Source organism: Tachyglossus aculeatus, chromosome 1, assembly GCF_015852505.1.
Source record: "Tachyglossus aculeatus isolate mTacAcu1 chromosome 1, mTacAcu1.pri, whole genome shotgun sequence".
Taxonomy (NCBI): domain Eukaryota; kingdom Metazoa; phylum Chordata; class Mammalia; order Monotremata; family Tachyglossidae; genus Tachyglossus; species Tachyglossus aculeatus.
In genome coordinates this window covers 140879880-140894044 of record NC_052066.1, presented here as the reverse complement: position 1 = coordinate 140894044, position 14165 = coordinate 140879880, and the positions used below count along the sequence as shown (strand labels likewise).

Here is a 14165-nt window from a genome sequence, read left to right as displayed (position 1 = left end):
GCAGCATCCGTGTGTTTAGGATTCCAAGTATCTTTAAGATAATGTCAAACTTTAGATGTATTATAGAGTTTTCATTAGGCATTTGCTCAAGCCGGATGCAGAGAAGCAACATGGCTCAGTGGAAAGAGCCCGGGCTTTGGAGTCTGAGGTTCTGGGTTCAAATGCCGGCTCCGCCAACTGTCAGCTGTGTGACTTTGGGCAAGTCATTTAACTTCTCTGTGCTTCAGTTACCTCATCTGTAAAATGGGGATTAAGACTGTGAGCCCCCCCGTGGGACAACCTGATCACCGTGTAACCTCCCCAGCGCTTAGAACAGTGCTTTGCACATAGTAAGCACTTAATAAATGCCATTATTATTATTATTAAGGGCTGCTGGACTTGGTGTCAGAAGACCCGCTAGCCCAGCTCTACCACTGGTCTGCTGGGTGATCCTGGCCAAATCACAACAACCCTCTTTCCTTAATTTCTTCATCTGTAAAATGGGAATCAGATACTCACTCTCCCCCTACCTCTTCTATTGTCACCGTAGGACAGAGATGGGTTCTGATCTGACCATCATGTATCTCCCCCAGCACTTTGCACAATGCTTGGCACTTGGTAAATGCTTAAAAAAACAATAATCCATATTATTTTAAGTAAATTTGCCCTGGGAACTTGTGGGAGTTAATATAATGCCACACACATACCAAAGAGAACAAGTGCGTGATTGATCCTAGGCAACATTTTAATGATGTATTTCGACTTAAATTGTATGCTGAAATGTCAAGAATTGAAAAGAGGTTCTTGTCAATTTAGGAAAAATATGTAATGCAATGCAGAGGCTTGTAACGGAGGATCCCAGATGTTGGTTAGATGCTGTCTCCGTGTGGAAAAATCTCCTTAGATTTGATGCAAGTGAAGAAAGTCTCGCTCAAGGTTTCAAACGAAAGGCTGGAAGGATTGCAAATGTTATTACTAAAAAATTAAAGATGGAGCAAGCGGTAGAGATGCCAGTCCTCGGTGAATGCCAGCTGGAAGAGCCAAAAGAAGGAATGGGACCAGAACACCAAAGCACGCCCACTGAGAAAGGAGACTTTCCCTTCGAAAGGTCGGAAAATGAGAGCGCGAAAGGAGTGGTGAATAACGACTCCCCCTTCACCTTCCGAGTGTCTTGTCGCTGCAGTGGGGCAGTAGCAAGGGCATTCACCTCACAGGTACAATCCCTCAAAACATCCCCTTTTCCAACTCTTCTAGATTAAAAGGAATGTGGTTTCATATTTGTGGAACTGACGAAATCAGTGGAATTAACTGTGTTTCACTATTGAAATTAAGTCTGTGGTGTCTGCCCCAAATGCATTCTACAAATGTAAATAATCCCTTTTCTATAGGTCCACCTTCAAAAGTTATCTGGTCTTTTGAACTTTGCAGTATGTTAGTGTACTCTGTATTGGAAAGTACCGATGCCAAAACCAGAGCCATTTAAAAGGTCAGAGCAGGAGGGAAGAGAAAAATTTTTCCCTTGTGAATTTTGGACTTGAGGTACTGATTTACAAGGTGCCATTTAAGAATCAGAAGAAATGGATATGTCTTAGTCATCAGTATGAAGTTTTGAGTATCATGGAGCTGGTGAGAACAGAGAACAGAGCACTGTGCCCTAAAACACGAAGAGTAACTTCTTTCGAGCATTTTTGAAGAATTATGGAGATTGCTTGCACAGTCACTGAGGAAGGAAGAAATACATTATTTAGGTTTTGAAGCCAATCAGTCATATTAAGTGCTTACTGTGTGCAGAGCACTTCATTAAGCGCTTGGGAGAATACAGTATAACAGAGTTAGTAGAAGTAATTCTTGATCCTGGATTGCCAGAATTGGGGTTAAATTTTGAGTGTTTAAATTTTTAGGGATTTTTTTTAAGGCATTTAATTGTTTCAGAGTGGAAATAATGTGGTACGGTACTGAAAGTCCAGACATATTGTACCTGTACCATACTGACATTGCTGCCTACAAAGTGTTTCAGTTCCTTCCTGTCTCTCTTGGCATACAGATTTCTTTACAATATTTTCTTTCCCTTTTTTTCCAGGAGGTGGGAAGAGTAATCGGAATGGCTCTTATAAAACAATTTGCGTGGAAAGCGGATTTAAGGAACCCTGACTTGGAGGTGATGATTAGGCTACGAATCAGTTCTGGATTTGTTTTGTTCATTCCTTGTAAACTAACACCATCAAATAGTTCTAGTTTAGCTTTTTGTGTTATAACACCAAAAATCCATTTTAGGGGAACTGAAATTGTGCTCACGGTAGTCTGGTGGTTTTAGCGGTAGGCTATTTAATTCCAACAATTCATTCGTTCATTTATTCAGTGGTATTTATTGAGCACTTACTGTGTGCAGAGCACTGTATTAATCGCTTGGAGAGTACAATTCAGCAATAGAGACAATCCCTGCCCATACCGGGCTTACAGTCTAGAAAATGTATTTTTGGTTAAGCAGTGTGGTCAAAACTGCCCTGCCTAATCACAGTTAATAGCATGGCCTAATGGAAAAAGCGTTCTTTTTCTGAGTTCTAATTCCAAATCTGCCACTGGCCTGCTGGGTGACCTTAGGCAAGTCATTTACTTTCTGTTCCTCATTTTCTTCAACCGTAAAATGGGGATTCAGTACCTGTTCTCCCTCTTACTTAGACTACGACCCCCATGTGGGGCATGGACTGCATCCATCTGATCAAATTGTAATCTACCTCAACAATTAGAGCAGTGCTTGACATGCAATATGAAGTTAAATATTATTATTATTGCGATTAAGGTATGTAATGGTTATCTGAGGAAAATGCTAGGAATAATAATGATGGTATTTAATAATAATAATGATGGCATTTATTAAGTGCTTACTATGTGCAAAACACCGTTCTAAGCGCCAAGGAGGTTACAAGGTGATCAGGTTGTCCCACGGGGGGCTCACAGTCTTAATCCCCATTTAAAGATGAGGGAACTGAGGCACAGAGAAGTTAAGTGACTCACCCAAAGTCACACAGCTGACAGTTGGCGGAGCTGGGATTTGAACCCATGACCTGTGACTCCAAAGCCCGTGCTCTTTCCACTGAGCCACGCTGCTTTTTCTTTGTTAAGCCTTACTATGTGCCAGTCACAGGCACAGCAGACAATGGAGGAGCTCCATTCTCCTCCATTCTCCTTGATTCCCATGCCCTGGTTCTTTCCGCTGGGCCACGCTGCTTCACCTGAACAGGAACGAAACCTGGAAGAGGCAAGTTCTAAGCCAAAAGGTGGTCCATCCTGGGCAATATATTTTCAAGTGACCCCGGCCTCCTCCTCCTTTCCCTACTCTGGCTATGCTGGCCTCTGATCAACTCCAGTTTTGTTCCCAGGATGGGATGGGATCAGATACTCTGCTCAGCATTTTTACTCTCCTTTCTTTCTTCCCTGAGCACTAGCAGAGGTTTGGAACCCCTAAAGCAGCAGGACATGGTCAATAACCAAAACAGATTTGGGGAGCCAATCAATCAATCGTATTTATTGAGCACTTACTGTGTGCAGAGCACTGTACTAAGCGCTTGGGAAGTACAAGTTGGCAACATATAGAGACAGTCCCTACCCAACAGTGGGCTCACAGTCTAAAAGGGGGAGACAGAGAACAAAACCAAACTTACTAACAAAATAAAATAAATAGAATAGATATGTACAAGTAAAATAAATAGAGTAATAAATATGTACAAACATATATCCATATATACAGGTGCTGTGGGCAAGGGAAGGAGGTAAGATGGGGGGGATGGAGAGGGGGAATAAGAAAGAAACTCTTTAAGAAAGAGTTAAGAAAGAGTTAAGAGTTAAGAAAGAGGGGGAATAAGAAAGAAATTCTTTAAGAAACTCTTCCCATGCTGCAGCCTTGGGCGTTCCAATCTTAGATCCGGCTTGGAAACAGCCCAAAATCAGTGGATACAGCATCACCACTGCCTCCTAACAGAGTCTTCTCCTGAAAAACTCATAGATAATAATAATAATAATGGTATTAAGTGCTTACTGTGAGCCAGACACTGTTCTAAGCACCGGGGTGGCTACAAGTAAATCAGGTTGGACACAGACCCTGTCCCACGTGGGGCTTACCGTTTCCTCATCTGTAAAATGGGGATGAAATTTTTGTCCCCCAACTTTCTTAGGTTGTGGAACAGGGACTGTGTCCAACCTCACGTCTACCCCCATCTCGGCATGCAGTAAGTACCTAACGTATGCCACAACTGTAATTCTCTAGACTCTAAGCTCCTTGCAGGCAGGGATCATGTCTACTAATACTGTTGCATTGTGCTGTCCCAGGCAGTCACTCAATAAATACCATTGATTGATTGTACCACGTGCCCACATTCCCGATTCTTCAACCCATCCTTTCCTAGATTTTAAGAGGCCGTCAGGAAAGTCTTGTTGATAGTTTCCCAGCTCACCACCTAGGGTTCCCCGCTAATCCTCCTAGTTGGGGGCATGAAGTAACAACTGCAAATTAATTTTTCTAAAATGCTGACATCTGAGCAAACACTGTCTTTCTTCATGCTCCTCTGTTCCCAGAGGGGAAATGAGGAATATGCAGCCCTTAAGAGGCAAAAAAAAAAAAAAAAATCTCATGAAAAAATGGACCCAGAAATGAAAAGAATCCTGAGGGTATTAATGAAAAGCGAACAGTTTTTCACATTTCTCTGAAACGATTGGACTCAGCTAAATGGTAAACGCATCCTGATTCAGTAGCGTGTTCGGAGAATAAGCATTCTTCATAATCTCATTTTTTTCTTGGAAAAAGTTTCTCTAAAGGTTTTTTGAGATACAGATATAGGGTGAAGCTTCCCTATAGAATAAATATGCATTTAGTCTAGTCCCTTCTAGACTGTGAGCCCACCTTCTAGACTGTGAGCCCACTGTTGGATAGGGACTGTCTCTATATGTTGCCAACTTGTACTTCCCAAGCGCTTAGTATAGTGCTCTGCACACAGTAAATGCTCAATAAATATGATTGATATAGAAGGCAAAAATGAGGTTTTTAGGTGACGTCTGCCATAGTAGCAATAGTATTTATTGAACACCCACAGGATACAACACTCCATGCCAAGCCTTTGGGACACACAAAGCAAAAAATGGCACCTCCCCTGCCCACAAGGAGCTTGCTATGCTTTAATTTTTATTCATTCATTCATTCAGTCGTATTTATTGAGTGCTTACTGTGTGCAGAGCACTGTACTAAGCGCTTGGGAAGTACAAGTTGGCAACATATAGAGACGGTCCCTACCCAACAGTGGGCTCACAGTCTAGAAAACTCATTGTGTGCAGGGAATGGGTCTAGTAAATCATGTTTTAATGTGCTTTGCACACAGTAAGCAGTTAATCCAGCGCTTTTACAAATATCACAACTATTGTTAAACAAATAATCTGTTCCACATACAGAGCAGTCCTGTGGCTAGTTCATTCATTCATTCATATTTAGTGAGAGCTTGCTGTGTACAGAGCACTGTACTAAGCACTTGGGAAATACAAGTCGGCAACATATAGAGACTACAAGTTTGGATATCCAACAACTGAATAACTTGCAGTATTTGATTTCTAGTCTAGCCCATTTTAGAATGTAAATTGCTGCTTTTCATATGCCCTGAATCGAGCTACGATATTCTCCAATTGTTTGCGTTCCTCACGCAGTTTGGAATGCACGTAGAATGCAGCAGACTCTTTTGATGAACAAAAAGCGTAATCAGTTTTTTTGTTTTTGGTGAGAGGTACGGGGTTTTGTTGGGGTTTTTTAGGTGGTACTTGTTAAACACTCGTTATGTGCCAGTCACTGTACTAAGCGCTGGGGTAGATACATGCTTGACAGGTTGGACACAATCCAATCAGTTTTGGACGGAGATCCTGGCAAACCGGTTGCTGTAAGCCTCTGAAAGCAAGGAGGAGTGGTTAAAGGGGATGTTGAGGGGTGGCCACATTTGCCCTTCCATCCTTGGTACTCCTACCTGGCTTCGAGCCCGCCAGAGACCCACAGCTTGACTCCAAGGGCAGTGAGCGGCGCCCAGAAATTACCACCCTCATCATCCTCAGCCGATATCCGCGACAGGATGCCCTGAACCTGGCGGGGGTCACTGCAGGTGGAAGTGACCCTTCTGCCAATCGATTGGTGGCCCAGAGTCAGCCCCGCAGACTGACCCGTGGACTGCCAGTTCTGGGTATTTTAATAATAATGATAATAATTGTGATATTTGTTAAGCACCTACTATATGCCAGGCACTGAACTAAGCGCTGCGGTAGATATAAGTTTATCAGTTTGGACACAGTCCCTGTCCCATGTGGGGCGCACAGTCTTCATCCCCATTTTACAGATGAGGGAGCCGAGGCACAGAGAAGTGACGTGCCATGCCCCAGATTGCACAGCAAACAAGTGGCAGAGCCGGGATTAGAACCCATGACCCTCTGACTCCCGGGCCCATGCTTTGCCCTGCCCTGAGTGATAGAAAGAGCCTGCTGCTTGCATATTTATTCGTTCCTTCAGTTGTTCATTCATTCACTCATATTTAGTGAGTGCTTACTATGAACAGAGCACTGTTCTAAGAGCATGGGAAAGTACAGTACAACAATAAACAGTGACATTCCCTGCCCTCAATGAGCTTTCGGTCTAGATGGGCGAGACAGACATCAATACAAATAAATAAAATTACAGATATGTACATAAGTGCTGTGGGACTGGGAAATGGGGGGAGAGCAAAGGTAGCAAGTCAGAGTGATGCAGAAAGAGGTGGGAGATGAGCACTTACTGTGTGCAAAGCACTGTACTAAGAACTTGGGAGAGTACGCTGTAACAATAAACACATTTCCTGCTACAACAAGTTAACAGTCTAGAGGAAGAGGGATTCCAAAGCTTTCTTTTATATTAGGTACTCTCCCAAGCATTTAGTCCAGTGCTCTGCATATGGTAAGTGCTCAATAAATACCACTGATTGATTAGATAAAACATTAAAGGACTCAAACTGCCCACAAAATAATTTGGGGGATACAGTTGTTCATTTGTTTTTTATTTTTTCCATTCTTTTCCTTTTTCTATCTGACTTCTCTATTCGTCCTTTCAGATCTTTATACATCTTAATGACGTGTACTCCGTGGTGGGCATTCCCGTTTTCAGGTAGGTGTGTATGGTGGCCCCAGTGCTGGGCCACTGAGACCGCCAAATTGTCCTTCCTCCTTCAGGGCTGTTGAGAACACGTCCTCGAGATGGAAGGGATGGAGCAGGAGATACAGAGGAGTTTCTTGCATCCCTCCCCATCTCCTCAGCATCCCTCCTCCCTCAACCCCAAGGGGTGGGTATACGGGAGAATCAATCAATCAATCGTATTTATTGAGCGCTTACTGTGTGCAGAGCACTGTACTCAGCGCTTGGGAAGTACAAGTTGGCAACATATAGAGACAGATGTGCCCTTGGGAAGGAAAGGACACATGTCGCTGTTCACTGCTTCCTCCCCATTTCTGACCCTGGGCACCATGTGATCAGTACAGAGCCCCAGCTGCAGACGTGCACAGGCAACAGGTTGACCAAAGTCAGGAAATACAGCTATCGATAATCCTGAGCAGACCATTTCCCACAGAAGCACCTTTCATCATTCACCATTTCAGTAAATCTTTAGGTTCACAGAGCAAAGTTTCACACTTCCTATCTTAAATATTTTATCAGTTGGGTTTTTTTGGATACGTGAAGTTTTTTTTTTTCTTTGCAGGGTGAGGTTTGGTCTTTAAGTGCTTACTATGTATCAAGCACTGTTCTAAGTGCTGGGGTAAATACCAATTTTATCAGGTCGGCCACAGTCCCTGTCCCAGTTGGGGCTCACGGTCTAAGTAGGAGGGAGTACCAGCATTAAATCCCTATTTTACAGATGAGGAAACTGAGGTACAGAGAAGTTAAGTGACTTGCGCACACAAACAGGTCACACAGCAAGCAGTTGCCAGAACCAGGATTAGAACCCAGGTCCTGTAACTCCCAGGCCTGTGCTCTTTCTCCTAAGCCATGCTGCATCTCTGGTTTTGTCTGGTAACAATAATAATGGCATTTATTAAGCACTTACTATGTGCAAAGCACTGTTCTAAGGGCTGGGGAGGTTACAAGGAGATCAGGTTGTCCCACGGGGGATTCACAGTCTTAATCCCCATTTTACAGATGAGGGAACTGAGGCACAGAGAAGCTAAGTGACTTGCCCAAAGTCACACAGCTGACAGTTGGCAGAGCTGGGATTCGAACCCATGACCCCCGACTCCAAAGCCCGGGCTCTTTCCGCTGAGCCATGTCTGGTGTCAGACAGTCAGAGCTGATCCAGGAACAGATTCCCTTTTCCCACAGCTTCCCACCACGTTCCATAGCAGTGTCTTCATTCAGTCCGTCATATTTATCGAGCACTTGCTTTGTGCGAAGCACTGTACTAAGAGCTTGGGAGAGTACAACAACAGACACATCCCCTGTCCACAACGAGCTCACAATCTAGAAAGTTCGGTTTTTGTTTCTTTTCTTTCCCCTGTGGGCGGCTTCCAAGAGGGAGCTCTTTGGGTGGGGAAATGGCCCCGGACTTGGGTTGGTAGCAGTTGGAACAGCATTGAAATGGACTCTTAATTGTTATGATCTGGTCGGCGCTCCAGTGTGTAACCTTTTTTTATTTTTTAACGTCACGACCACCTTCATGTTCGCGTAGGCTTCCTCTGGCAAGCAGGACTTACATCAAGACAGCAGGATTACGATCTACTGTCGCTTGGGCCATGGCATCTCTGGCTGAAATAAATGTAAGCAGTCAGTTTCATTATTGATAGTAGTACTTCTATTTGTGCGCAAGCTGAGAATTTCCAGTGGGGGTAGGTGGAGGCTGTTGTCACTCATTCAGTTGTATTTATTGAGTGCTCACTGTATGCAAAGCACTGTACTAAGCGTTTGGGAGAGTACAGTAGAACAATAAATAGAAAACATTCCCTGCCCACAATGAGTTTTTTGACTTGCACTGGGGAAGAGCCATCTATGATCCCCGCCTGCTAACAGAGGAGCATAGATCTTAGGTTTCAGGAAACTTCTCCTCGGATATAGTCTTGAGGCTGAAAATAGAACTTGAGGAGAAGATGTGTAAGAATCAAGAATTATAGGAAAAAAATTTCTTCCAAGTGAGGAGGGGAACTCTAACATGCCAGCCACAAATGTTTAAGTAGAGAATACTGGGAGTGCATCACCTATCCTTGATCCTAAAATCGGGGCAGAAAAGAGATTCCTCACACCTCTGTGGGATTGTCTCAATCAAGCCCCTCTCGGGATAGGCTCCAGGGCAGCCAACATACCAAAGCCATCCTCTCCATCTTCTTCCCTTTCTTGTCCCTCTGCCCATTCCCCCCTTATTAGTCCTCCTCTCCGAACTATTCCCTTGGAGAGGAGAGTTGGATTCTTCACAACCAGTTCAGTCTTGAAAACAACCTCATTCGCTCCCACGGCTTCAACTATCACCTCTACGCTGATGACACCCAGATCTACATCTCTGCCCTTGCTCTTTCCCCCTCTCTCCAGGCTCACATCTCCTCCTGCCTTCAAGACATCTCCATCTGGATGTCTGCCCGCCACCTAAAACTCAACATGTCGAAGACTGAACTCCTTGTCTTCCCTCCCAAACCCTGCCCTCTCCCTGACTTTCCCATCTCTGTTGACGGCACTACCATCCTTCCCGTCTCACAAGCCCGCAACCTTGGTGTAATCCTCGACTCCGCTCTCTCATTCACCCCTCACATCCAAGCCATCACCAAAACCTGCCGGTCTCAGCTCTGCAACATTGCCAAGCTCCGCCCTTTCCTCTTCATCCAAACCGCTGCCCTGCTCGTTCAAGCTCTCATCCTGTCCCGTCTGGACTACTGTATCAGCCTTCTCTCCGATCTCCCATCCTCATGACTCTCCCCACTTCAATCCATACTTCATGCTGCTGCCCGGATTGTCTTTGTCCAGAAACGCTCTGGGCATGTTACTCCCCTCCTCAAAAATCTCCAGTGGCTACCAATCAATCTGCGCATCAGGCAGCAACTCCTCACCCTGGGCTTCAAGGCTGTCCATCCCCTCGCCCCCTCCTACCTCACCTCCCTTCTCTCCTTCTCCAGCCCAGCCCGCACCCTCTGCTCCTCTGCCATCACTAACCTCCTCACCATGCCTCGTTCTCGCCTGTCCCGCCATCGACCCCCGGCCCACGTCCTCCCCCGGGCCTGGAATGCCCTCCCTCCGCACATCCGCCAAGCTAGCTCTCTTCCTCCCTTCAAGGCCCTACTGAGAGCTCACCTCCTCCAGGAGGCCTTCCCAGACTGAGCCCCTTCCTTCCTCTCCCCCTCGTCCCCCTCTCCATCCCCCTCATCTTACCTCCTTCCCTTCCTCACAGCACCTGTATATATGTATATATGTTTGTACATATTTATTACTCTATTTATTTATTTATTTTACTTGTACATATCTATTCTATTTATTTTATTTTGTTAGTATGTTTGGTTTTGTTCTCTGTCTCCCCCTTTTAGACTGTGAGCCCACTGTTGGGTAGGGACTGTCTCTATATATTGCCGACTTGTACTTCCCAAGCGCTTGGTACAGTGCTCTGCACACACAGTAAGCACTGAATAAATACAATTGATTGATTGATTGATCAGTCATAATCAATGGAATTTATCGAGCACTTACTACATGCAGAGCACTGTACTAAGTGCTTGGGAGAGTATTCATTCAACTGTATTTATTGAGCACTTTCAGGGTGCAGAGCACTATACTAAGCTGTTGGGAGAGTATAATACAACAATAAACAGGCACATTCCCTGCCCACAGTGAACTTACAGTCTAGAGAGTACAAGACAACAGAGTTGGCAACCACATTCCCTGCCCTCAGGGAGCTTACAGTCTAGAACATAGGCACCTGACCATGTGCCAAACTGATGCCATCAGTGACAGGGAAGGAGGATGTGCTCACCGTGTTCACTGTTCTGAAGTATTTGGCAGAGTGACAGTGATCATAGTGTGGTGCGGGAAGACCCCTTAATCTAGAGGCCCTTTCCTCAGTGACAGTAGCTACCTATATAATAATAATGGTATTTGTTAAGCACTTACTGTGTGCAAAGCACTGTTCTAAGCACTGGAGAGGTTACAAGGTGATCAGGTTGTCCCACACGGGGCTCACAGTTTTAATCCCCATTTTACAGATGAGGTCACTGAGGCACAGAGAAGTGAAGTGACTTGCCCAAAGTCACACAGCTGACAGTTGGCCGAGCCGGGATTTGAACCCATGACCTCTGACTCCAAAGCCCTTGCTCTTTCCACTGAGCCACACTGTTTCTCTTATACAAAGACGACTTCTTCAAATACTTATCTGCATACAAAGCATTCTTCCCTCATTTTATAAAGAAACCCTCTAATCAGACTAATTTTCACTGTACAATGAGTGGGTTTGTTTGTTTTTCACCAAAGCTTTTATAGCAAACTAAAATCAGGACCCTTCTTTGCTTTGACTATTTGTTCTTTCAATATTTCTGGTTTACAGGCTGGCTCTCTTGTCCTAGATCCAATGTGTGGACTTGGAACAATCCTTTTGGAAGCCGCAAAAGAATGGCCAGTAAGTTTGTGGGGGGGGGTTTATGGTATTTGTGCACCCCTTCCATTGTGCCAGGCACTGTTCTAAGCACTGGGGTAGATGTGAGCTAATCAGTTTTGGACACAGTCCATGTCCACATGAGGATCACAGTCTTAATCCCCATTATGCAGATGAGCTAACTGAGGAGCAGAGAAGTGAAGTGACTTGTCCATGGTCACACAGGAGACAAGTGGCAGAGCCAGGATTAGAACCCATGTCCTTCTGACTTGCAGGCCAGTGCTCTATCCAGTAGGCCATGCTACCTCAGTTTTGATTGCTTGCCACATAGCTTGAGTTGGTCCAAACCCATTTATTAGATCCCTGGCAAAGGAGTCTCTATGCTTTGAGGCCAAGGGAGATTAGAGAGCATTCAGCAGCACAAAAGTGATTAAAAAAAAAAACCCTCTTAGCTTTAAAATAGCATTAAACGTCTTAAATTTTCTTATACAATGTTTTTTGATCCCAGCATCTGAAGTGAATATCAGAAAGGATTACCAATCTCTCCCACTTACAGCATCTAAGAACATTCAAATGGATTTCCTTTGCAGTGAAGAATATTTACCTGTTTTCCTGTCCCTCCCCAGGACGCTAATTATTTGGGCACCGACATCAGTAATTCACAGCTGCAGGTTGCACGGGACAATGTGAATGCCGCAGGCCTGATGGATAAAATTGAGCTTCTTAAAGCCTCTGTGATAGGTAAAGTATTTGAATCGCAAGTATATTCACATAAAACAAAGCGTGTTTCCATTGTGATAAAATGCATCTGAACACAGAACTGTAGATCAGGAAAACGCATAATCAGGTCTTTTCAATCAATCAATCAATAGTATTTATTGAGCGCTTACTGTGTGCAGAGCACTGTACTAAGCGCTTGGGAAGTACAAGTCGGCAACACATAGAGACAGTCCCTACCCAACAGCAGGTTCACACACATAAGAATTCTTATGTAGTATTCGAGCATACCCAAAAGAGTAATAGCAATGTTTAAATAATCAGCATTTTTTTCCTTGTATTTGAAACAAAGAAGTCCGCCACAGTTCCATAGATCTAGTCCACATTCTGCTCTAGGGTGGGTTGTTAAATACTTCGAGAACATTTCTCAATGCGAAGGACTCAAGTCTGGTGGATTGCGAGGGACAAGGATTCCAGGTTTGCAGAACAGAACAGTATCTTTAATGAAAGATATGGACTGCATGAACTAGGAAAAAAATAGGTTACGATTAGGTTCATTCAGTCGTGTTTATTCAAACATTTATTGAGTGCTTACTGTGTGCAGAGCACTGTACAAAGCGCTTGGGAGAACAATAAACGGATGCGGGTGATCTTGGTAAAGAATGCAGAGTGTGGGCTAAAGAGTAGCAGGTGAAGAGAGGAAAAATGTAGGATAGAGAAAGCTGGAATCATGCCTTGTGAAGAGTAAAGAGTTTTGGTTTGATGTCTTTTAGACTGTGAGCCCACTGTTGGGTAGGGACTGTCTCTATATGTTGTCAACTTGTACTTCCCAAGCGCTTAGTACAGTGTTCTGCACACAGTAAGCACTCAATAAATACGATTAATTGATTGAGGAGTATTGGGCCATAATGGGAGATATTGGGGAAGTGGAGAGATGTGATTCGAGTAGCCTTTCAAGAATATGATCTGGAGCCACTTAGACTGAAGAGGGGAGAAGCTGGAGTAGGGGTGGCCAGTGAGCAGGCTGGTAATTATGGAATTTGTTAAGCGCTTACTACATGCCAGGCACTGTACTAAGCCCCGGGGTGGATAAAACAAATAAATAGGGTTGGACAGTCTCTGCCCCACGGCGTGCTCACAGTCTCAATCCCCATTTTACAGATGAGGTAACTGAGATGCAGAGAAATTAAGTGACTTGCCCTTGGTCACACAGCTGACAAGTGGCGGAGCCTGGATTAGAACCCATGACCTGACTCCCAAGCTCTATTTGCGATGTCTAACTAGGATAGGACAAAGCTTAGAGCAGGGTGATAGCTGTTAGAGTAGAAAGGAAGGGGCAGATCCAGGGAATGTTTTAGAGAAGCTGTATGGTCTAGTGGAATTTATTTATTTATTTTACTTGTACATATCTATTCTATTTTTTATTTTGTTAGTATGTTTGGTTTTGTTCTCTGTCTCCCCCTTTTAGACTGTGAGCCCACTGTTGGGTCGGGACTGTCTCTATATGTTGCCAACTTGTACTTCCCAAGCGCTTAGTACAGTTCTTTGCACACAGTAAGCGCTCAATAAATACGATTGATTGATTGATTGATAGTGGAAAGACCAAGGACTTGTGTGGCAAAATATCCTAATCCCGGCTCTGCCACTTGTGTGCTCTGTGACTTTGGGCAAGTCACTTTTCTGTGCTTCATTTACCTCATCGGTAAAATGGGAATTAAGCCTCTGAGCCCTAGGTGGGTTGTGGACTGTGTCCAACCTGATTATCCCATATCTACCCCGGCACTAAGTACTTAGCACTTAATGAGCGCTTAACGAATATCATTATTTAAAGAAGGAAGAATTTGCAGGCTTTAGCAGTTGTGTGTT

At 44.3% G+C, this 14165-nt stretch overlaps 1 protein-coding gene across 1 annotated transcript in view; it reads left to right on the top strand.

Annotated features, from left to right (window-relative positions):
• THUMPD2 (THUMP domain containing 2) overlaps nt 1–14165 on the top strand; it is a 42687-nt gene that overhangs the window by 13543 nt on the left and 14979 nt on the right. Inside the window, exons 3-8 of the mRNA XM_038743266.1 lie at nt 796–1193; nt 2060–2137; nt 7086–7138; nt 8691–8778; nt 11535–11606; nt 12209–12323. Coding sequence (XP_038599194.1) covers nt 813–1193; nt 2060–2137; nt 7086–7138; nt 8691–8778; nt 11535–11606; nt 12209–12323 — 787 coding nt within the window. The 5' untranslated portion in view covers nt 796–812. The remainder of the gene's footprint in view (nt 1–795; nt 1194–2059; nt 2138–7085; nt 7139–8690; nt 8779–11534; nt 11607–12208; nt 12324–14165) is intronic.